Source organism: Trachypithecus francoisi, unplaced genomic scaffold, assembly GCF_009764315.1.
Source record: "Trachypithecus francoisi isolate TF-2019V2 unplaced genomic scaffold, Tfra_2.0 Lachesis_group10, whole genome shotgun sequence".
Taxonomy (NCBI): domain Eukaryota; kingdom Metazoa; phylum Chordata; class Mammalia; order Primates; family Cercopithecidae; genus Trachypithecus; species Trachypithecus francoisi.
Genome location: NW_022681455.1, coordinates 13,787,382 through 13,813,234, shown reverse-complemented (window position 1 = coordinate 13,813,234; position 25,853 = coordinate 13,787,382). Strand labels below are relative to the sequence as shown.

At 39.5% G+C, this 25,853-nt stretch overlaps 1 protein-coding gene across 2 annotated transcripts in view; it reads left to right on the top strand.

Annotated features, from left to right (window-relative positions):
- The window catches only part of RANBP9 (RAN binding protein 9), a 93,383-nt gene that overhangs the window by 4,315 nt on the left and 63,215 nt on the right, over positions 1–25,853 (top strand). For both annotated transcript variants that reach the window (XM_033216269.1, XM_033216270.1), the window contains exon 2: positions 9,629–9,740. In XM_033216269.1, the coding sequence (XP_033072160.1) occupies positions 9,629–9,740 (112 nt within the window). The remainder of the gene's footprint in view (positions 1–9,628; positions 9,741–25,853) is intronic.

Below are 25,853 nucleotides of genomic sequence, written 5' to 3'. Positions count from 1 at the left end.
TATGAGACTTAATTATCTCAAGTAGATAAAATCCTGTGATTACATTTAGAACTTTTAAAGAATAGTTGAGATTGAAAATACTTACTCTGGGGGAAAAAGGTAACTGGAACACGGTGCTTCAGAAAAGTCCACATTGAAAATACTTACTCTGGGGGAAAAAGGTAACTGGAACACAGTGCTTCAAAAAAGTCCAGACACCTTGATTTTACTGATTTAGGACAGTTTAGGAGATATGCAAGATAAATGAAAGTTGGGAATTATAAGAAGCAATTAAATAGTGAGTGTGGTGGCTTACATTTGTAATCCCAGCACTTTGGGAGGCCAAAGTAGAAGGATCGCTTGAGCCCAGGAGTTCTAGACCAGCCTGGGCAACATAGTGGTACCCCATCTCTACCCCTAAAAGTTAGCCGGGCTAAGTGGCACATACCTGAAATCCCAGCTACTTAGTATTAGTAGGCTGAGGGAGGAGGATTGGTTGAGCCCAGGAGGTTGAGGCTTCAGTGAGCCATGATGGCCTGGGTGACAGAGTGAGACCCAAAGAAAAAATAGTGAATTGCATTTTTTTGTTTTTGAGACAGAGTCTTGCTCTATCGCCCAGGCTAGAGTGCAGTGGCACAATCTCTGCTCATTGCAACCTCTCCTGGGTTCATGCAGTTCTCCCACCTCAGCCTTCTGAGTAGCTGGGATTACAGGCACTCACCACCATGCCTGGCTAATTCTTACATTTTTAGTAGAGACGGGGTTTCACCATGTTGGCCAGGCTGGTCTTGAACTCCTGACCTCAGATGATCCGCCCGCCTCGGCCTCCCAAAGTGCTGGGATTACAGGCGTGAGCCACTGTGTGGCCAGAATTGCACTTTTTAATTGAAATGTTATGAACAACATCTAACCAAATAGGTTGAACTTTTGTTATACTTACTCTGTCTTTCCCACCTGTACCCCCAGTCATTAGTCCTTGAACATTTCCTAAATATAATTGCTTATCTAATTTCCTGTACTTTTTAAGGTTGAACAAATATTTCAACATTCTTGCTTACAAGCTTACAAGTACAAATGTCTGTTAAGTATTATGGGGTTGATACAAAAAATGTTTCTTTTGTTTTTTTTTTTTTTTTTTTTTTGAGTCAGAGTTTTGCTCTGTCGCCCAGGCTGGAGGGCAGTGGTGCAATCTCCTCTCACTGCAAGCTCTGCCTCCTGGGTTCACACCGTTCTCCTGCCTCATCCTCCCCAATAGCTGGGACTACAGGCGCCCGCTACCACGCCTGGCTTATTTTTTGTATTTTTAGTAGAGACAGGATTTCATTAGTCAGGATGGTTTTGATCTCCTAACCTGGTGATCTGCCCACCTCCGCCTCCCAAAGTTCTGGGATTACAGGCGTGAGCCACTGTGCCTGGCCTAAAAATGTTCTTTAAATGAAGGCATTGAATTATTACTTGCCAAGATTTTGGGAAATTAGGTTTAAAAATGCCAGTTGGTAACTGCAAGAATAAAGTAAATCTAATAATCATGCAGAATAGTAGACAATAATGATGTATATTCTTTTTTTATTTTTTTTGAGACGGAATCTTGCTCTGTTGCCCAGGCCGAAGTGCAGTGGTGGCGCTGTCTCGGCTCACTGCAGCCTCCATCTCCTGGATTCAAGCGACTTTCCAGCCTCAGCCTCCCAAGTAGCCGGGATTACAAACGCCTGCTACCATGCCTGGCTAATTTTTGTATATTTAGTAGAGACGGGGTTTTGCCATGTTGGCCAGGCTGGTCTGAAACTCCTGACCTCAAGTGATCTGCCTGCCTCGGCTTCCCAAAGTGCTGGGATTATAGGCATGAGCCACCATCCCCGGCCGGATGGTGTATATTCTGCTAGACTAGACAATTTATTTGTGTTTCTCACTGTTCATTTCTTCATTTATTTAATAAGCTTTTAGTGCATGTTTACTCTGTGCTAGGTTCTGACACTCAAAGGTGAAGAAGATACTGTCATTGAATTCAGAGAGCTCAGAGGACATAAAATAGAGTAGTAAGGGAAATATTATAAAGAGTACTGTGAAGATAGGAGGAGCGTCTAACCCAGGCTGACACTGGAAAGAATGAAGGAAGTTCAGGTATCAGGGATAGCTTCTTGGAGGAGTCAAGGCTAGTGGTCAGTCTTAAAAGATGAGTAGGATATAGGAGAAAGGGAGGGGCTAGGTGTTGCAAATGAAGGAAAAGCAAAAACATAGAGAATTACTTTATGTGTCTGGTTTTACAATTTTGGGTTAGCATTTAGAGTATGTGACAAGGAGCATCTGCGAAAAGATCAATTAGGATATTTTTAAATTTTATTTTATTTTATTTTTTGGGACAGGGTCTGTCTCCATTGTGCAGGCTGGAATGCAGTGGTGCGATCTAGGCCCACTGCAACCTCTGCCTCCTGGGCTCAAGTGATCCTCCCACCTCAACATCCTGAATAGCTGCAACTCCAGGCACGCACCACCACACCCAGCTAATTTTTTGTATTTTTTTGTAGAGATGGGATTTTGCCATGTTGCTCAGGCTGGTCTCGAATTCCTGAGCTCAAGCCATCTGCCTGCCTTAGCCTCCCAAAGTGCTAGGATTATAGGCAGGAGCCACTGTACCTGGCCCAGTTAGGAGCCCTATGGAATATTTTGTTGAGTTTAGATCTTACTCGGTAGGAGATGGAGAATCATCAAAGGATTTTAAATGGGAAGGGACTGGCTCATATCTTCATTTTTGTCAGATTACACAGCTGATTGGAAGATAGATTCAAGAGGTTACAAGAGTGGAAATAGCAAACTGATTTAGAAGACTGTTGCAGTAGACCATGTTAGAAATGACCTCAGCTGGGTCAGTGGTAGGGACAGAGAAAGGCAGATATATTTGTGAGATATTTAAAAGTAATACTGAGAGGATATGAAGAACGATGGTGAGAGAACTCAAGGAAAATGGGTTTCCACCTCTGTTAGGATGATGTTTGAGTTTTTAGCTGTTAGGCTCTTCCAGTGAACCATGAATAAAATAATGATTGTGAAGAAGACTGTATTACAGCATAGTTGGAGATAAGTAAAAATGGGAATCTCAGCCCTGTGATCTGACTTCGGGGAAACCTGAATAAGCCAAAGGAACAAGCCTTACAGAAAGAACAGGAACAGGTCTTTTGGAGTTAAGGGGGCTCTAAATGGTCTTAACAGTTGGATTTCATGACTTCATTCTATTCTATTAAAATGACTCAGCTCCAATCACTAGTTTCTGGTTGTTTTCTTATTTCTTTTTCCCTACTGACTGGCTTATCCTTTCCTTCTCATGTCAAATTCCTGAGAGACTTAACAGATTGGCCTGGCTAATAGCTATGATTCTTAGTTGGGCAGAGCTTTTCATTACAGACTGTGTTGTGAATTGGCGGCCTTCAAGTCAGGTGCTAACCTGTGTTGTATCAGCTGTAGGAGTGGTGGTGATTATAAAATACGAAATACCCTCCTGGTACAAGGATAGTCTGGATCTCACTTCTTTCAGTAGGGACGATGTGTGAGACAGTTTCTCCTAGGAAGGGTTGATAGTTAACTATAATTGACCTGAAGCTTGAGAGAGAAGTCTAGGTCATGACTGATTTAGGAGTCACTGGTAGGTGGTAGTTGGAACTCAGAGTATTTGAGAGAGGGAGAATATGTAATAGAGTGAGAAAAAGCAGTGGACCAAAGATGGGACCCTGAAAAACACCAACGTTGAAAGACTGGAGGGAGCCCAAAAGAAATGGTAGGTCCCTAGACATCAAGGAGATTGGTATCACAGAAGCTGAGCACAGGAAGGTGCAGTGGCTCACACCTGTAATCTCAGCACTTTGGGAAGTTGAGTGGGAGGACTGCTTGAACCCGGGAAGTTGAGGCTGCAGCAAGCGGTGATCATGCCACTGCATTCTAACCTGGGCAACAGAATGAGACACTGTCTCAGACAGCCTCCCCACCCTCCCTAGTAGAAACGAGGAAGTGATATTTAGTGTGTATTGCAACAGATAGGTTTAGTAGGATAGGCACAGATAGTTTTCCACTACATTGGGAAATTAGATCATTGTGACTTTAGGGAGAGCAGTTTGAATTGAGTGATGGGGCAAAAACCAGATTTCAGTGGTTTGAAAGAGTAAATGAAAGGACCAAGTAGAGAGGATAGTGGATAGAGATTATCCTTCAGAAATATAGATGAAGGAAGAGATTAGGCGTTTCCTAGAGGAGGATAGAGGTTAAGGTGGAATTTTTTTTTCCTCTAATTTTAATAGCTGATAGTGGAGTTACATTTTACCTGGAGTTTAGCTTCTAATGTCAGCATAGAAGATGAAAATTTCACATAACCAAAATTATCTTTAAAAATTCCTTTAGAGAGTATTGTGTTAGAGACCATTGTGTCATTTCTTAGTCAATCTTGTTTTAATTTGGTTGTGTAGGTAAAACCGAAGCGACATAAATTAAATGAAAATACTATATTAGTCCAAGGTATGGTGTTCCAGTAAATGTATACAAAATTTAACATTTTAACAAATAAAATTGATTAGCCTACGTGGTTATTATTATTATTTTTTCTTGAGATGGTCCCACTTTGTTGCCCAGGCCAGATCCCAGGTTGAAGTAATTCTCCTGCCTCAGCCTCCTGAGTAGCTGAGATTACATGCACCCACCATGATGCCTGGCTAATTTTTATGTTTTTAGTAGAGATGGGGTTTCGCCATGTTGGCTAGGCTGGTCTCGAACTCCTGACCTCAAGTGATCCACCCACATTGGCCTCTCCTGGAGTTTTTTTTTGTTTGTTTGTTTGTTTTTTTGAGATGGAGCCTCGCTCTTGTCGCCCAGGCTGGAGTGCAGTGGTACAATCTAGGCTCACTGCAACATCTGGCTCCAGGGTTCAAGCCATTCTTCTGCCTCAGCCTCCCAAGTAGCTGGGAATACAGGTGGGCACTACCATGCCTGGCTACTTTTTGTATTTTTAGTGGAGATGGGGTTTTACGTTGGCCAGGCTGGTCTCAAACTCCTGACCTCAGGTGATCCACCTGTCTTTGCCTCCCAAAGTGCTGGGATTACAGGTGTGAGCCACTGCACCCAACTGGACTCCTGTTTTCTTGATAAGAGGTGAGGTACTTTGCTTATGAAGTTGAGTAGAGGATGTAAAGCTTAAAGTATTGATGAAAATGTGGACTAGCCATTGAGAGGAATAGGGAATAAACTGAACATTTCTAAAAATATTGTTGGTAGCATTGAGAGTGCTCAGTTGACATCATTAGTTCATAGGAGTGACTGTAAGATTTTGAACTTTATTCAGTGGAGGTCAACTGTCCAGTGAGGAAGTGGCAAAGGTAGATTGTAATATTGAGAGTGTTGTTTTGCTGGTTGGATATGATAGAAGGATGGGCATATGAGGGAAATCAAGGATATTTGAGAGCTTTAAGTGATTACCATGTAGCCTGTCCTGGAAGAGGAAAAAGGGAGAAAAAAACACGAAGAGTTTGAGGAATTAGAGTTCCCATGATGTTGAAGAGGAAGTATAGATGTGAAGGCTTTAGAAAGGGGATGGAACAGGATGGTGTATTCTGGAGGAAGATACTGGTGTTTCTGCAATAATGTCATGAATGCGTGGCTGGAAAACCATGTTTTCCACAAAATCAGTGCGCTCAAAGTAACAGGACTTATGTGAACTATAAATAAAGCTGGAGCAACCACTTAAAACCTTGGGAACTTTGTAAGCACTAATCAGAACACCACAAAAATTACAGTCCTAAAAAAATAAAAGCCCAGTTAAATTTTCACTGTGCCCGATATTACAGGTGGCTTGGTCCATTGCAGCTTTAGACTCTGGGTCTTGGGCTTTTGCTTCTTCAAGAAGGAATGATTGAAGTTAGAGTGGAAGTTAGTGGGAATAAAGAGGTTCAGGAATTAAAACGCAGGGAAAAAATAATTACACGTGAGTGTTAAGTATGTGAATGTACAGGAGAGATACATGTTTGAGGGCTTGTAAAAAGGAGCTTCAACCAAGTTGGAGAGATTAGAGAAAGAATATTTGAGGAAGTAAAGCTTGAGCTAAGATTTAAAGTGTGAGTAGGACCTACTCAGGCTAAGAAGGAAAGGTGGAGGGTATAGCATGTGTACAGACTCTGGCCTGATCAATGTGAAGAATTGAAATAGTGCTGATGTGACTGGAGCAGAAAGGAGGTGGAAAGTGCAGGTGGAGAGCAAGGTCAGACAAGGTGTTCAGAAAGCATGTCTTTTTCCTAGGCCAAAGGGGAGGCTTTGGAAGGAATCCTTGTTGTATTGAGAGCTGGTGATATAAGGACAACTGATTTATGTTTCCAGAAAGGCACTGGCTGGCTGCCTGTTGGAGAATGGATGGGAGTGGGAATGGGGTAGAATGGTTTATTCAGACTCTTTCCATCGGATTGTTTGAATAAAGAGAGCTAAACTAGCTAGCCTTAGAATTAGGAAGTATTACATATGTTTTCTTCTAAAGCCACATAGAAAACAATACTGAGGACTTTGTAGTTTTAAAAGTTGAAACTTTGGTAGTGTGAGGTTGTCTTTTGGTTACCACAGAATTTAAGGTAATAAACTTTCAGGTGATAAGCGTTGTTAGAGATAGGCCCTTTGCTGCTGATATTACAAGTTTGAGCATCCCAAATCTTAAATTCAAAATGCTTTCAGAATTCAAAACTTGATTTTATGTATTTTTATTTTTGAGACAGAGTCTCACTCTGTTGCCCAGGCTGGAGTGCAGTGGCACTGTCGGGTCACTGCAAGCTCTGCCTCCCAAGTTCAAGTGATGCTTGTGTCTCAGCCTCCTGAGTAGCTGGGATTACAGGCGCACACTACCACGCCAGGCTAATTTTTGTATTTTTAGTACAGACAGGGTTTCACCATGTTGGCCAAGCTGGTCTTGAACTCCTGACCTCAAGTGATCCGCCCGCCTCAGCCTCCCAAAGTGCTGGAATTACAGGCATGAGCCACCACGCCCGGCTCAAAGGAAATGCTCATTGAAACATTTTAGATTTTGGATTTTTGGATTTAGGATGCTCAACTGGTAAGTATGTGCAAATATTGTAAAATCTGAAAAAATCTAAAACACTTCCAGTCCCAAGCATGTCAGATAAAGGATACTCAACTTGTACTGGTCTCATTTAAGAAATAGTATGAAACCTTTTAATCTTGCATTTAAACTTTTACTTATACCTTTTACATCTAATTTAAATTTAAACATGAAACAAATCTTTTTAGTTTTAACATTTACAGAATTTATCTGCAGTGAATCATAACAAATACAATGGATACTTGAAGATTTATAACTGGTATTTTATAGTAATTTTTGCATAGTGGAAAAATGTATGGGATTTTAATTCATGCATGGATTTAATATATGTTTCTACCAATTTAGGGCAGGGTGTATAATGTGTAAAAATTTTTATTTTTTTTTCTGTAGGCCCCTGACAGATTACAAATTTCTTCATTTCAAAAAGTGAGGTTAAATAATACCTATTTCATAAATGTTGAATGAGAAAAATCCATACAAAAGCACCTAACTCTTTGAGAGACTGTTTACTTTCAAATATTAGTTTCTTTCTCTTTTCCCATAGAAGTAGCCGGAATAGGACATGGGGATATGTGAGGTGATCCCCAAAAGTTCATTGTAACTAAATCCTTCATGTGGGTTCAGAGCTCACACTAGATCAGGTTTCTTGAATTTAAATCCCAGCATAAATCCTGCTTTGGAATTCTCATTTAGCAGTATGACTTTGGGTGAGTTTCCTTATCTTAGATTCCTCAACTATGAAATGATAATAAATGGTACCTACCTCATGGGGTTGTTTTGGATATTGAATGAGTTAATAAACAATATGTTAGAACAGTGCGTTCCACACAGTATTAAATATATGTAACTATTATTTGTTATTAAGAATTAATTTGGGATTACTTTATCCCTAAAAGTTTGGGTCACTCCCCTTAAAAAAAATTAGTGGATTTAGGACTGCAGTTAGATTCTGTTTAGTTTTCTATAGATTTATTTGTAACTATCTAATTTTTAAATATGTGGTTTCCATGGCCTTTTCTCAGGTAACTTATTTGAACATATTTTGACTGAAAAATGTGTTTTACTGCCATCATAATTAAATTTTATTAAAAAGTGACTAGTGCACAGATTTGTGCAGTTGTTTCTTTTCTGCTGCTTAGCTCAGTGTATCATATGTTAAAGTAGTTTCGATGCATGTAAATATTGTTGCTTCCATTTTTGTCTTCCTAGCCAAGCTTGTTGACGCCTTATGGTCACCAGGCTAAAAGAACTTCTGCCCATAATCCAAGTTTTCATAGTAATGGAAGAAGTGGCAGAATTCATTCTTTTTTTTGTAGGTGGAGTGGGGGGTGTGAACATGTACTAATTTGCATTGCAAGTGTAATCTTAAGTGTTTAATAATAATAAGGCATATGTTGGAAATTTGGTAAATTTGGTGAAATGTATGGTAAGGGAGAATATGATCTCATTCATGTGTGATGGTTGTGTATCTTAGGATGCAATTTTTGACTTAAGGCATTTAGTTTTAAAACAATCACGATAAATTTGAGGAGAATTCTGCTACCCATGAAGATAATTTTATAGTATGACTGAAAGATTAATGTGAAGTTTGTATTGCGTGGAGCATATTTAACTAGAACACCCAAATAATGATTTAGAGTATTGTGTCTCATGCAGTCCTTCTGGGGATTATGGAGGCTTGTCTCACTCATGCTCTTTGAGTACTTTCTGACATGCTGCTTCAACTTCTGTCTTTATTCTCCCATGGTTTTATGGACATATTTTCTCTTAATATTGTCCACATGCTAGCTTTCAAGGTAGTTTGTGTCTTGGGTGAGAGAGGCAGGGGAAGTGATTGTGAGTTTAGCAAACCCTATGGGATTAGAATTGAGGAGTAGCTGGTTTAAAAAGTTTAAAAGGCATTATCTAACAGATTTTCTAAAATGTCAGCAGTGGCATGGTGTTATTTCTGTTGTTTAAAAAGAAAAAAAATACATTTAGAAATTAGATGTATTTCTCAATAGGCTGTTATTGGCCCAAGAGATTTTATGAATCAGCTTTAATTAATAAGACTATACCAAAGAACAAAATTGTAAATTCTTAAGAAAGCTGTTTTGCCAATTCAATGTAATTGTGTAAGGTTTCACTTAGAAATATACGATATAGATGCTTCTGGTTTAAAGAGCAGGCCTTTGGCAAGAGTGTACAGAAATTATATAAGTTATATGCAAATTTAGACCTGATAAAATTAAGATCTTTCTCTCATGTTCTTCATACAGCCTTTTTCCTCTTAAAAATATAGTGTACTCTATAACATCTTTTATTTAATTGCATAAAAGCCTGCTAGGTTCAATTTACATATTCGGATTCTGCAATCTTAATAAAACTAATAATAGTGTGAAGAGTTCTGTGGTTAACTTGGGCTAGTTTGCATATTGGGTTCATGGTGATGATAAACGTTTTATTGAGTATTTGAACTGATAGCAGAAATTACACATCATTCCAAAAACCTGTATCTTCCTGAATTGTTTAAGGTTTTCATTTTTCAGTGAATATCTCATGTGACTTCTTTTTTCCTTCCTGTTTCATATGCAGGTCATGGCAAAACCCCAAAAGATGCAGCGTCAGTTCGAGCCACGCATCCGATACCAGCAGCCTGTGGGATTTATTATTTTGAAGTAAAGATTGTCAGTAAGGGAAGAGATGGGTAAGTGTAAATTTTGGTGAGAAAAATCATTTGTTAGTTTTTTTGTTTTGATTTCATAATGTTTATGATGTAATTGGAAAGTTGGAATCCTGGAAATTTTGGTAATTGGAAAAGTGGAATCTGAATATTCCAGTATAGCAGATTGGATCTGGTTATGCTTAAATACTAGTTGAAGTTAAAGCTTGAGTTGGTAATATTAACTGAGCTTTTCTGGTAGGTTTATTATTAAAATGGAGAATTGGAATTAAGGAATGGAGGGACAGTGACTCATTTTCCATGACTTTTCTTACACTGCTTTTTCCTGAATTCTGCTAAGAAGTTAAATCCTCTCAAAGCCAGTAATCATAGTCAGTTGGTGATTCATGGGCATTTTACAGATGTTGGGCTTAGAATTTTAGGTTTTAGCTGAGAAATGTGTATTTGTATGCTGTCAACCAGAGGAGGTTTTCAAGGTTTAGGATGTGGTTTAGAAAGTTCCAAATGAGAATTCCATGGTAGGGCCTGGAACCAAATTTAATATATTGCTTTTCAGCTTGGGATTGGTGTGTGGTTTGTGTGGATATCAGAATCACTTATGAGACTATTAAAACTATAGTAATTTTTGGGCCTTACCCCAAAAGTTCCTAAATTAGAATTTTCGGAAGTAGAGCTTTGGGCAAGATAGGCATTTTGAGAAAGCTCCACACTGAATTTTGGTGCCTATCCCTGGTTAAGCACTAATTACCTACAGTCATTGGATCTATCCTATACTATTTCCTCATAACTTTACTGCGTATCAGAAGTCTCTTAAAGCAGCCATAGGGTTGTTAGTTGAGTTACCAAGACAAAGCTGTTGGGCTGTGTGGATAAGTTGCCCCGTGAGGTCAGTCAGATGGACCTCAAATCAAACCCCTCTTAGTAGTCCTCCTGTGTTTAATTAACCAGTTAAGTGTATTCAGTAGATTACTCCTTTATCGGCTGAATATTCTCGATGTCAACAGTATGAACAACAGAAAATAAAAACTTGGAATTCAGTGACAGCTTTTTATGTAACTGCCTCAGTTTTCTCAGGGTAATCAAGCCAAAGAGAAAATTAGAGATGCCAAGGATAGAGTGGTTGAGAGAGGCCCCATCATTGAAATAGGCACACGATTGTCACCATTTCTCACTTTACAAGCTGTATAATCAGTAAGCTGATTCTTTTTATACTTCAGATTATATGAACTTGACCTCATATTTGCCTGCGAATACCCTGATAATTCTTGAATCTAATGCTACATCTTGGTTTGTTCCCTTAAGCTCCAGACAACGTGTCTAACCAAATGTTTGCATTTGAATGTCCCGCAGGCATTTAAATTTAGCTTGTTTAAAATCTTTTTCTAAAAAAAAAAAAATCATTTGGTTGGTGGTTTCACTATTGCTAGAAACTTGAGAATTTCTTGCTTTTAACTTTTCTGTTCATCTCTACTGCCTCTCCCTTAGTCAGATCTCAATTATTTATCTGCTGAATTACTCTGAGGTAGTTGGTTGATGGGTCTCCAGTTGCTCCCTGTTTTGCTCTTATTCTTGTCTATAACTGTTGTCAGTGTTCTTAATAATACGGAACTGAATTGCCTCTACCCGTTTTTTGAGATCATTTGGGACATCTGTTGCTTCAAGGATAAAATGTAGAGCTTCTTAACAGGACCCCTCAGATATGACTAGCTCTTGCATCATTTTTCAGTCTTTTTGTAGCTAGGATCCCTTATCCTTTTTCTTTTGTTTTTAAAATTAGGTATATTTTACATATAGTAAACTTTATTCTTTTTAGTATATGGTTCTGTGAGTTTTGAGAAACATGTATAGTCATAAAACCACCATCACAATTGATATGGGAGTCTCCCGTTATCTGTGGGGGATACATTCCAAGACCCTTTGTGGATGCCTGAAACTACAGGTAGTACTGAACTCTATATATACTATGTTTTTTTTCAGTCTGATAATTGAGAGGGCTAGTCAGTGACTGAAGGGCATGTGGTATATACAGCGTGGATATGCTAGACAAAGGAATGATTACCAGGCGGGGACAGGGCGGGACTGAGTCCAATGGCATGAGATTTTATCATGTTACTCAGAATGGCACGCAATTTAAAACTTATGAATTGCTTATTTCTGGAATTGTCCAATTAATATTTTTGCACCTCAGTTGACTGTGGGTAACTGAAACACTGAGGAAAGCAAAACCACAGATAAGTGTGGACTGCTGCATATAGAACAGCTCAGTCACCCCCCAAAATTCTGCCATACCCTTTTGTAGACAGCCCTTCCCCATCTCTACCTCCTGTTAACTATTGACTGGTTTACTGTCGCTCTAGTATGGCCATTTCAAGAATGGCATATAAATGGAATCATATAGTTTGTAGCCTTTTAAGTCTGGTATCTTTCACTTAGCATAACACATTTGAGATTCCTCCCTGTTGTGTATATTCATAGAACAGTCCTTTTTAATCTAATTGTGTAGATGAGTGAACCAAAGTTTGCTTACCCACTCCCCAGTTGAAGAATTTCTCAGTTGTTTCCAGTTTTTTGGCTGGAACTGTAAACATGTATATACAGGTTTTTGTGTAAACATAAGTTTTCTTTTCACGAGTAAGTATCTAGGAGTGGGATTGCTGGATTGTAGTTAAGTATTTTTAACTTTATAAGAAACTGCCAAATTGTTTCACAAAGTGGGTATACTAGTTTGCGTTTTGTTTTTGTTTGTTTTTCTTGAGCCAGAGTCTCGCTGTGCTGCCCAGGCTGGAGTGCAGTGGCACGATCTTGGCTCACTGTAACCTCCGCTTCCTGGGTTCAAGCAATTCTCCTGCCTCAGCCTCCCAAGTAGCTGGGATTATAGGCGCCCACCACCATGCCTGGCTAATTTTTGAATTTTTAGTAGAGACGGGGTTTCACTATGTTGGCCAGGCTGGTCTAGAGTGCCTGACCTCAAATGATCCACCTGTGTCAGCCTCCCAGCGTGCTGGGATTGCAGGCATGAGCCACAACACCTGGCCTCTAGCTTTTTCATATATACATTTTTTTTCTCCTGAGCTAGATAGTAAGTTCCTTACAGATATACTTTGTGTGTTCCATGTGCTTGTTGAGTGATAGAAACCAGCAATACTGTGGAGGGATATGATATCCGCTGCCACCCCCGGCTAATCTTTTGTGTTTTTGGTAGAGATGGGGTTTCACCACGTTGCCCAGGCTGGTGTCGAATTCCTGAGCTCAGGTGATCTGCCCGCCTCAGCCTCCGAAAGTTCTGGGATTACAGGTGTGAGCCACCCTGCCCGGCCCACTAGTTTGCATTTCTACCAGCAATGTATGAGAGTTCCTGTTGATCTTAGCACTAGGTATTGTCTGTTTTTTTTTTTTTTAATTTTTAGCCATTATAATAGGTTTCTAGTGATTTCTTGCTGTAGTTTTAATTTATATTTCCCTAATGACTTATGATGTTGAAGAATCCCTAATCCTCACCTGCTCTTCACCTATAAGGTACCATTTGGAGTTCTCTGACTACGCACGCTGGCTTATATTTCTAGTTCCTTATGCATGTCCTTCCTTCACCTTCTCTTACCCTTTTCTCTGTTTGCCTAGCTAATTAATTAGTCTTCAAGTTCTAGTGTAGGAGTACCTTTCTTACGGCATTTTCTTCCTAAAGTAGGAATATGCCTTTTCTATGCCTCCTTTACATTTTGGCCAGACTGTAATTATGCTATTTATATTGTTTCAATTGTCTGCTTACTGCCAACATGACCCTACAGATTTAAGCGTAAGGGACTATTTTATTTTAATTTCTGTAACTCTAGTGCTTAATTTATAGCTAGCTTTTAAAGGTATGAATAAATGAATGGATTAGAAGTACTATTTCTTGTATGTTCTTGGAGAAAACTGTTTGTTTGTTTGATTTTTTGAGACGGAGTCTTGCTCTGTCACCCAGGCTGGAGTGCAGTGGTGCGATCTTGACTCACTGCAACCTCCAACTCTTGGGTTCAAGCAATTCTGCCTGTCTCAGCCTCCCAAGTAGCTGAGATTACAGGCGCGTGCCACCATGCCTGACTAAGTTTTGTGTTTTTAGTAGAGATGGGGTTTCACCATGTTGCCCAGGCTGCTGTCAAACTCCTGACCTCAGGGATCCATCCGCCTCCGCCACCCAAAGTGCTGGGATTACAGGTATAAGCCACTGCGCCCGGCCTTTTTTGAGACACAGTTTCACTCTTGTTGCCCAGGCTGGAGTGTGATGGCATGATTTCAGCTCACTGTAACCTCTGCCTCCCAGGTTCAAGTGATTCTCCTGCCTCTGCCTACCGAGTAGCTGGATTACAGGCATGTGCCACCATGCCCAGCTTATTTTGTGCTTTTAGTAGAGACGGGTTTTTGCCATGTTGGCCAGGCTGGTTTCGAACCCCTGACCTCAGGTGGTCCACCCGCCTCAGCCTCCCAAAGTGCTGGGATTATAGATATGAGCCACCGCGCCACCAAACTATTGTATTTCTTTGGTCGCATTCATTTCTCTCTCTGGTAAACGTGTCAAACAAAGTTCTAAGCCCAACCCATTGTTTTTGGAAGCAAAGAACAATTCATTTATGAAAAAAAGCAACTCCTATTGCTAATTTTTGCCAAGTAATGTTTTTCTGGAGAAAAGATGCTTTCCTAAAATCCCAACATCTTTGTAAAGCATGGACCAGAAAGAGTAGCCGTTTGTTTGCAATGATGTGTGCCCATCTGAGAGTTTATTTCACTTAATTTAAAACTGAATTTTCGCCGAGCACGGTGGCTCTAGCCTGTAATCCTAGCACTTTGGGAGGCCGACACCGGTGGATCACGAGGTCAGGAGTTCGAGACCAGCCTGGCCAACCCCGTCTCTACTAAAAATACAAAAAATTAGCCGGGCATGGTGGCAGGCACCTGTAATCCCAGCTACTTGCTGAACTGAGGCAGGAGAATCGCTTGAACACGGGAGGCACAGGCTGCAGTGAGCCGACATCGCGCCGCTGTGTACTCCAGCCCAGGTGACTGTGCGAGACTCAGTCTCAAAAACAAACAAACAAACAAACAAACAAACAAAAACACTGAGTTTTCTTTTAAAGTGTTTATCCAAGATCTCAGTTTTAAAATAAATTGTCCTTGGCAGCAAATTTTCTCATGAAATGCAAGAGTTGGGCATGAATTGCCTCTTTCAGTAGAGTAGAAAGGACTGGTGTTAATGTATTATGTGCTTGTAAAGACTTTTAATTTCTTCTGTGGTGTACATTATTTCTAGGTCTGCCTTGGAAAATTAGGAATATGACTGTCATGACTGTTTCTTGTATTTCTTTATTGCCTAGAAAATGAGACTTGAAGAAAGTTCCTTTTATTGAGTGAAAGAACATTTCATTTTCTGTCCTGAGTTTTCATTTAAAGTGAACCTAATTTTTGTACATATGCAGCTAAATAAATTTATTAGGACAAAATAGTCTTTAAATATTATTAATTTAAAATAAATTCTAATGCATTTCACAACAAAAAATTAAATCACTTTATCCACATGCCTTTTTTTTTTTGTTTTGAGATGGAGTCTCTGTCTGTCACCCAGACTGGAGTTCAGTGGCGTAATCTTGGCTCACTGCAACCTCTGTCTCCTGGGTTCAAGGAATTCTCCTGTCTTAGTCTGTCCTAGTAGCAGGGATTACAGGTATGCTACACCACACTCAGCTAATTTTTGTATTTTCAGTAGAGATGGGGTTTCACCATGTTGGCCAGGCCGGTCTTGAACTCCTGACCTCAAATGATCCACCCACCTTGGCCTCCCAAAGTGCTGGGATTACAGATATGAGCCACCATACCTGGCCCTGCATAACTTCTTTAGGGCATATATTTAATGGGTATGTATTTACTTTCCCTTCTTTTTAGTGATCATTGACTGTTGAGGTGAATTTCTTTAAAGAGTCTGTATCTTACGTACTTTCAGTTCAGGGATTTCATTCAAATTTTAAGTTATACATATTAATAGAGGCAGAAGAGATACAGTTAATTCTAAATGTGAGAGATAATAAAATTTTTATTTGAAAGTTTTTAGAATTATAATTTATTATGAATGGTATTTTTAGCTCTTTAAACAAAATATTGATGCCACTCTTTGACAGTGTTTCAGTGAGAACTGGCAAGTAATGCAGTCTCTCTGTTCTGTTCCTAAATTCTTCTGCTGATAATAACGTGCACTCTTTCAGAATGTTCCTTCTATGCTTGCTGATTTTCTAGATTATTTCTTGGGGGGAAGAGGAGAACAAAGGTCTTTCTTCCTGTCTAGCCTTAAAAGGCTTTGAAAACTAGAAGGATCTTTCTTTCTAGGTTTGATTGGTTGTAAGCAGCAATTGGAAGCACAAGGTAAATGTGAACAAAGAATAAACAGTATATTATTATAAGTAAGCAATATCTTTAGCAAATATATGTTGAATATATGTGATATATATATGATATATCACACCGTCAGCAGCTGAGTGAAGATAAGAAATTATTTTATTTATTTGTCTTATTCATAGTTCTTACTAGAGGACCTGACATTTAGTAGAGACTCAATTAATACAGTAAGTGAACTGAATATGGTCCCTGCCCTTGAGGAAGATGAAATTTAGTATAGTCATATGTCACTTAACTATGGGAACATGTTCTAAGACATGAGTCATTGGGCAGTGTTTTTTTATGAACGTAAAGGGTATTTATGTAAACCTAGGTGGTATAGCCTACTACATACCTGGCTGTACCATTGTATATATAGTCCTTTGTTGACCAAACTGTTGGTATATGGTGTTTGGAAGATATAGTGGGACAAGGCAGGAAGCAGAAATATGCAGCTCTAAGACATAATATACTAAGTACTTAAGAATGAGACCATATATGGGAAAACTGAGGAGAGAGTAGTTAATTCTGGCTCAAGGAAACAGATTTATACAGGAAGTAGTAGTTGGTAGACCTTACAAAATGAGTAAGAATTTGAGAGGCCTTTTTGGGGAAGAACATTATGGACTATGGTAAATGGCCAGAACAGTCTCACAGGAAGAGTGCAACTTTGTGGTCTTTGGCAGAGAGATACATAGTTCAGTGTTGTTGGGGACTTGGATTATAAGGAAGAGTTACAAAAGTGAGAATAGGCCGAATGCTGTGGCTCATGCCTGTAATCCCAACACTTTGGGAGCCCGAAGCAGGTGGATCACCTGAGATAAAGAGTTCCAGACCAGCCTGACCAACATATAGTGAAACCCCATCTCTACTAAAAAGTACAAAAATTAGCTGGGTGTGGTGGCACATGCCTCTGTAGTCCCATCTACTTGGGAAGTCAAGGCAGAAGAATCGCTTGAACCCAGGATACAAAGGTTGTAGTGAGCCGAGATTGCACCACTGTACTCCAGCCTGGCGACAGAGTGAGATTTCATCTCTCAAAAAAAAAGAAAGTAAGAATGGAATCAGATATTATAGAGCGTTGATGATAGTTATAGGATGAAATATACTCTACAGGTAGAAGGGAGCTTTCAGTTTTTTTTTTTTTTTTTGTGGCACAGTCTTGTTCTGTCACCCAGGCTGGAGTGCAGTGGCACAATCATGGCTCTCTGTAGCCTTGACTTCCCTTGCTTAAGTGATCTTCCTGCTTCAGCTCAGCTTCCCAAATAGATGGGACTATAGGTGTACATCAGCATGCCCAGCTTTTTTTTTTTTTTTTGTAGAGATAGGTTTCAGTATGTTGCATAGGCTGGTCTTGAACTCCTAGCCTCAAGCTATCCTCCTGCCTCCCTAAGTGTTGGGATTACAGGCATGAATCACTGCACCCAGACTGCCTTCAATCTTTTTGAGTAGGGAAGATATATGATACCTGTTTTAGAAAGATAATACAAAGTGGGGAGAGAATGAAGTGTGTGATGGCAGTCTGCAAGATTGCTGGAGAGTGTAGGCGCTAGAGCTAGGAGTTAGGTTGTGAGGCTGTTGCCTGAGGATAGAGAGTGTGATAGATTAAAAAAAAAAAAAGACAAAAAAAAAAAAACAAAACAGGAGGAAAATAACAGAAGAGGAGATTTAATTTGTCGAGTACCTGTTATGTGCCAGATACTCTGCTAAGAACCTAGGATTGACAGAGATGGAGACAGCGCTGTAAACATGGCTGAGAAAGGGTACCTACTCTGTAGAAGTTTGCAGGTAAAAAGGGAAATGAACATGTAAATAAATAATAAAATCCGGCCGGGCGTGGTGGCTCATGCCTGTAATCCCAGCACTTTGGGAGGCCGAGGCAGGTGGATCACGAGGTCAGGAGATCGAGACCATGCTGGCTAACATGGTGAAAGCCCGTCTGTACTAAAAATACAAAAAATCAGCCAGGTGAGGTGGCATGTGCCTGTAGTCCCAGATACTTGGGAGGCTGAGGCAGGAGAATGGCATGAACCCTGGAGGCGGAGCCTGCAGTGAGCTGAGATTGCGCCACTTCTCTCCAGCCTAGGGGACAGAGTGAGACTCCGTCTCAAAAAAAAAAAAAAAAGAAAAAACATTAATAATAATAAAATCCAGTATGAGATACACAGTAGTAGACCTATAAACAAATTAGAGAAGTATATTGGAGGAAGTAACCAACTCTGTTGGAAGACAGTGGTGATCAGGGAAGTCTATCTAGGAAGCTTACATAAAATGACAGAAGAGGAATACAGTTAAACATAAGCTTCTCTGTCCTTCAGTTGCTCAGGTATCCTTCACAAGATAGGATATGAACAGTGATTTTGAAGATTAGTAGCAGTTTTAGAAGCTGACTAGTTACTTTTGTCGAGAAATATAGTGGAGATATAAATCTTGGCTCTGCTACTTAACTAGGTCTGTGATTTTGTATTTTTTGACAGACTCAGTCTTATCTGTGAAAAGGAAATAATAGTGCCAGCCTCATAAGACTAAATTATATAATTCACTTAAAGCACTTATTAGAGTACCTGGTGTGAAGCAAACTCAAGATAGCTTGATGCTGCTCTGAAAAAAGATTCCTGGTGCACAGAAAACTCATGTCTTACTGCTGCTTGCTGCTGCTGCTGCTGCTGCTGCTGGAGGAAGCTCAGCATAAAGTTTTGTGGGAGGAATGTGTCTGGAGATGATCATGAAGGGACTTCTAATGCTAGTGGGTGTTACCTTTTATCTTTCAGGTGGTAGTTTTTAAGCAAGGGAATTATATGGTTGGATTTGCTTTTTAGGTGGGTTATCTGAGGGTAATATAGAAAATAGATCTGAGACTGACTTCCAGAGATCAGTTGGGTTATTGTAATAATAAATTGAGGGTTTAATCTGTGTAGTGGGGTTGGAGAGGAAAGTAGACAGATTTGTTAGCTAATTAGGACTTAATTTTTTTATAAGAAATCTGTCTTTATTTCCTTGATTAGGAAGTAGGAGTAGTAAGTAGGTAAAGATAGTTGTTGAGAGAGTGTTAAGGATGACTCCCTGGCTTTTAGCTTAGAAGATTAAATGGATAGTGGTGTGACTAAACACATCAGAAAATACCAGAAGGGGTTTTTTTTTTTTTTTTTTAAGAGATAGGGCCTCACTTTGTTGCCCAGGCTGGAGTGCAGTTGTGTGATTATAGCTCAGTGCAGCCTCAAACTCCTGGGATCAAGGGATCCTCCTGCCTCAGCCTCCCAAAGTGCTGGGATTACAGTTGTAAGCCATCACAACTGGCCAGGAAGTGGATCTTTAAAGAAGACGATGATGAGAACAGTGTTCGAACTGCTAGAGGACTCCCAGAAAATTAATAGCAAAGGCTTTGACTAAAAATAAATGGGATTTAGGAGAGTAGGGCTGAAGGTAGGTTTTGGAGTTGTCAGAAGGTAAGTTGTTAAAGCCATGGGAATTGATAGGATCACCCAAGCGTGTAGTGTAAAAAAAAGAAGGCAGCTAAGGTGGACACCTGAAACACCATATTTAAAGGACGTATAGAAGGAGAGAATTCATCTGAGATTCTTTTCATGTACTTACGAATTTTTTAAAAAATGTTTTCCTTGTTACATAATCATCTAAGGTTCTATAAAAGAATGATCAGAGAATTAGAAGGCAGATCCTAGAAGCAGATTAGAAGGCAGATTTCAGAAGCCCTGGAAGTCAGTTCAAAGGAGGACTGCTAAGTCTCCACTGGTTTGTCATTTGGGATTGGGGTGATAGCAGGTGCAGTGTGTCGGAGAGTTAGAGGTAAGGAATGGAGATAATGTGCTAGTGGACTTAGTAGCTGTGTTGCTGTTGTGAGGAACAGTAATTCACAACCCATTTAGAAAAGTAATACACTGCCAATTTGATAATTCAAGGCCAGGCGTGGTGACTCATGCCTGTAATCCCAGCACTTTTGGAGGCTGAGGTGGGAGGATTGCCTGAGCCCAGTAGTTTGTGACCAGCTTGGGCAACAAAGCAAGACCCTGTTTATTAGGTTGGGCATGGTGGCTCACGCCTGTAATCCCAGCACTTTGGGAGGCCGAGGTGGGTGGATCACCTGAGGTCAGGAGTTCGAGACCAGCCTGGCCAACATAGTGAAACCCTGTCTTTACCAAATACAGAAAAATATCTCGGCGTGGTGGCACATTCCTGTAATCCCAGCTACTTGGAAGACTGAGGCAGGAGAATCCCTGGAACCTGGGAGGCAGAGGCTGCAGTGAGCCAGGATCACGCTGCTGCACTCCAGCTTGGGCAACAGAGTCAGACTCTGTCTCATCTAACTAACTAACTGAATAAATAAATAAATAATAAAAATAATAAAATTAGCCAGGTGTAGTGACATGTGCCTATGGTCCCAGCTATATGAGAGGCTGAGCCAGGAAGATCGCTTGAGCCCAGGAGGTCAAGGCTGCAGTGAACTGTGTTTCTGCCACTACACTCTAGCCTGGGCTACAGAGTGAGACACTATTTCAGGGTGGGGGAGGGGGGAAGAAATTTTGGAAATTCAGGAAGAAAAAAGGTACAGAAAAATGTAAGGGGGAAAACTAAACCATAATTTTGTATAATTAATTGCTATCAATACTTCTCATTTCTTTGCAAATTTTATATATACACTTATGTTTTAAGCTTAGTTGTACTCTTTTTTTTTGAGACAGAGTCCCTCTCTGTTGCCAGGCTGGAGTGCAGTGGTGCGATTTCAGTTCACTGCGATCTCTGCCTCCCAGGTTCAAGCGATTCTGCCACTTCAGCCCACCGCGCCCCCCACCCCACCCCAGTAGCTGGGACTACAGGCGCACGCAACCATGCCCAGCTAATTTTTGTATTTTCAGTAGACACAAGGTTGCACCATGTTGGCCAGGATGGTCTCTATCTCTTGACCTCGTGATCCGCCCACCGCGGCCTCCCAAAGTGTTGGGATTACAGGCGTGAGCCACCGTGCCCAGCGTAGTTATCCTCTTTATACAGGTTTTTACTTCCTGTGTTTATCATTTATTTAATATTTTTTGGGAGACAGGGTATTACTCTGTTGCCCAGGCTGTAGTGCAGTGACACAATCATACCTCACTTCAACCTCAAACTGTTGGGTTCAAGTGATCCTCCTGCCTCAGCCACTCAAGTAGCTAGGACTACAGAGATGTGTCACCATGCCTGGCCTATTTTTAAATTTTTTTGTAGAGGATTATTATTGATTTATTTCTGTGTAACAGTTACAGTGTATTTCTTACATAATTATAAGCATTTTTCTATGAGATTAAAAGCTCTGAATATCTTTTTATTTTTAGCTGTGGCATAGTCTGTTGTAAGTTTATTAAGGCACATCCATAGCTCTTCTCCTGTTGCCAGTTATTTAGATTGTTTTAATTCTTTCACTATCCTAAATAATCTTTTTTGCATGAAATTTGTCTTTATTTCCTTAGGAAAGATTTCTTGAAGTCGAATTGTGGATCACAAGAAGGGATATGCACATTTTTAAGGCTTATGATTCGCATGGCCAAATTACTCTCCAGAAAAATTATTCCAATTTATGTTTGGGTGGGAGAGACTTTGTTGTATGTATATCCTGAGGAGAAGGAATCACTAGTGAGTCCAGGAGAAGACCGAGAAGGCAAATGAGGCAAGTTTCTTTGTCCAGCAGATAGGATATGGGGATTTAAGTATAAATTAGGAATGTGGGATGCTATATGGATTTTATTTAATGGCACTTATCACTACTTCTGGAAGCCTGGCTTGACAACCATTTCACCTCCAAATGAGATTAGGCTCCTCTGTTAACGCCCTTTCATGGCACCTTGTACTTCCCCTTCATAGCATTTAATCACATTCATAATTAATTATTTAAGATCTGTCCTGCCTGTTAGAGTATCCCCTGTAGGGAGGGCACAGACTTTTGTCTTTGCCACAGCTTTATACACAGAGATATTTAGTAAATGTTCATTGATCAGAGAAGTGGAAGAGTATTGAGGAACTATGAGATTTAAAACCATAAATTTGAGACAGTGGTTTATATACTTCAAATTTTTCACTGTATACTCAGCTGGTTAGAGAGGAAAGTTGAATTGTATGATTGATGCAAAATGGGAAACTATAGGTTAGGTAAGTTGGAAGAACAGTCGTAGTAATTGAGGTTACTGGTGAGGGAATATCTAAATGGACCATTTTAGTTCAGGCTGGGTAAGGAAAAAATGAAATCAGCATGGAGCTGATAATACTCAGACAGAATGAGAGATTTATATTTTGCTGTTTTTAGTGAGTTTTAAGGAGATGCGGAGGGATTTCTGAGGTGGATTTGCTGCATTTGGCTAAGTGTAGGTCATAACAATGAAAGACAACTGAAGAGAAGCAAAGCTTTATCAGAGAGGCTTTTTTGGTCTGTTTTGTTCACTGCTATATCCATGGTGTGTCGAACAATGCCAGACGCAAAATAGGTGCTGCATAAATATGTTAACTGAGTAGAGGTGGGTAGGGATAATAACATCTTTTCTTTTGTAAAGCCCTAGCACTTTCTGTGCGTAGTACAGGGTACAGATATTCAATATTTATGGAATGAACAGAATATGAGTCTTGGATTTTGGATATGTTCTTTACCTACATTTTGAAACCATCAGGAATGGTAGGAGCCACATTTTTGGTGGAAAGGAAAATTGGTTATTTAAGAAGGTGTGAAATATGGGAAAAGTGACCTAAAGATATATAACCATCACGTTTCTCAAATTATTCTTGAGTCGGTTATCTTTAGTGTGGTTTAAATCCCAAATCACCCTTACCTCTTACTCTGTCAGTTATTTTATACTTAACAAATGTAGGTACTTTTTTTTTTCTCCAAGAAGTTTTTTTTCCAGTTACAAGGTAATGCATTCTTAATGCAAAAGGGAAAATCAAACAGACTAATCCTGTGAAATAGAAAAAAGCATACATATTTTTAAAAGGATATGCAATACTACCACCCAGATTAATGGCAGTTGACATTTTGGAGTATATTCTCTCCAGCTTTTGTCCTCTATTCAGACTGCTTTCAACATTAGTCTAAGAAAGAAAAATTGGTTTAAGATGTATTCGAGTCACATGAGAGATTAAAAAAAATATTATTCTCATGGGTACCAGTACTTTTACTTTCACTTTAATGTAAATTTAATTAAAAATTCAGGGAGAAAATTTCATTTTAATGTCTTAAAGACACCCATATCATATAACTTTAAGGTTGTATAGTTTTGTCCTGATGAATATATTACTTGAAATCCAACCAGGAAAACAGTTTATAACCATTCTATTTATGTTTATCTCAGATATATTGAGTTCTTGCTCTTTGCCTATTGCTGGAATCACTTAGGTTGATTAACATTCCAGGAAAAGGAGAAATGATCTGTTGGTCCTAGACCTTTTGGTGTTGTGGATTATTTGGTAGTCTGGATAGTTTTTTTTGAGGAGTGGTTGAAATGTTTTAAAAATGGTTGTTGAGAACTAATTGTTGTCAGATGGAAAAACAGATTGGTTAAGAGTTGAGATTCATCCCAGTGCTTCTTCGTGATTTGTATAATACAGAATCTAAGGAGTTTTCCTCCCCAACATTTGCAGACATATAGAAGAGAGAGTTAATACAGTGAATACCCCTGTACACACCACGTAGATTTTAGAATTAGGATTTTGCTCTATTTACTTTGTTGCAGATCTGTGCATCCACACCCCATCTTTTTTAAATGCATTTCAAAGTGAGTTGCAGAGTTTCCAAATCAGTTTTAAAGTCTCTCATTTTATACTTCTTTCTTTTTTCTTACTCTGAGAATCTTTGATTCTAGTGGGATATTAACATATTTATTTGCCTTAGCCTAGGATATTTTGATACATTTTCAAATTCAAATACCAGTAATTTGGGAGACCAAGTCGGGTGGATCACCTGAGGTCAGGAATTTAAGATCAGCCTGGCCAACATGGTGAAACCCTGTCTCTACTAAAACTAACAAAAATTAGCTGGGCCCAGCAGCGGGTGCCTGTAATCCCAGTGACTCGGGAGGCTGAGGCTGGAAAATCGCTTGAACCCACGAGGTGGAGGTTGCAGTGAGCCGAGATTGTGCCATTACACTCCAACTTGGGCAACAAGAGGAAAACTCTGTCAATTAAAAAAAAAAAATCAGTATTAACAAGAACATTGAATACTGTATGATTTTTTTGCATTTATTTATTTATTTATTTATTGTGCTTTGGTTTTAAAAATATATCCCATTAGGGATGGATATTCAAAATACTGTGTTTTGAAGTCACTTGAAGTAATTCTTTTTTCTGTATTTCTGCCACCAACTTGATATATGCTAGTTTCACTTATTTAAAATTATCTTCCATTCATAGGGACTGATTTTTAAATTTTTGTTTTAACTATGTAAAACATTTACATTGTTCCAAAGTAAGACTGTTTAAGAAGGCACTTGGCCCAAGTGTGGTGGCTCACACCTGTAATCCCAGCACTTTGGGAGGCTGAGGTGGGAGGATCACCTGCAGTCAGGAGTTCGAGACCAGCCTGGCCAACATGGCGAAACCCCATCCCCATCTCTACTAAAAATACAAAAATTGACCAGGTGTGGTGGCACGTGCCCGTAATCCCAGCTACTTACTAATCAGGAGGCTGAGGCAGGACAACCGCTTGAACCTGGGAGGTGGAAGTTGCAGTGAGCCAAGATTGTTCTACTGCACTCTGGCCTGGGTGACAGCGTGACTCTCAAAAAAAAAAAAAAAAAAGGGAATTAAGGCACTTCACAGAAGGTTCACATCATCCTCCCCCCCCCGCTCAGGTAACCATTTTCATTAGTTCTTGGTTTATTCTTTTATTATTTCCTTTTGAAAATGTAAGCAAATATGCCATTGAAAACTTTGAAGAGGTATCACAAGTAGCTGATGACACTAGTTGACTGTAGGTAGAGGAAGTGGTTAAATGGGGATGGGAGTGAAAGGAAACTTAACATTTTTGTTGCTTTTGAATGTTTTTATTTTGTCTATTTTTTTTGCTCTCTTTTTTTGAGAGGTTTGGTATATTTTTACATTGAGAGAGGAACATTTATACTGCTACCTATAGTCCACTCCTTTTAAGGTACTCTTGTATTGTGAGCAGTAATGAAATTAGCTAATAACCTCTTCTGTACCTTTTCTTCCCTTTCCCCAGTGTCTGTGGGTTTTTTGCATTTAAAATTTATTATTGATTAACATGCAATAAAATACATGTTTTTCAGTATACAGTTGTGAGTTTTGACAAATAGAATTACCTAACAACCACCACAACTAGAATTACATAACAACCACCACAATCAAGATAAAGAACAGTTCTCTCACCTCCCCAAACTTTCTCTTGTTGCCCCTTTATCTGAAACCCTTCTCCCACCCCTAACTTCTCACAACCACTGATCTGTCTTCTGTCCCTATAGCTTTGCCTTTTGAAGCCAGAATGTTATATAAATGTAACCTTTTGAGAATGGCTATTTTGTATTCACTTAGCATGATGCATGTGATACTCATCCAGGTAGTTGAGTGTATCAATAGGTGATTACTTTTTCTGTAAATTCTCTTTTGTTAATTGTTTTATATCTATGTTTTACGAGCATATAGCATTTGCATATACTATGCTGTTATCTTTATTCTGATCACTTAGTGTTAATTTTAAATTATATTCAATACTCTTCCCCAGACCTTATCCCAAAGATACTTTTAGGATTT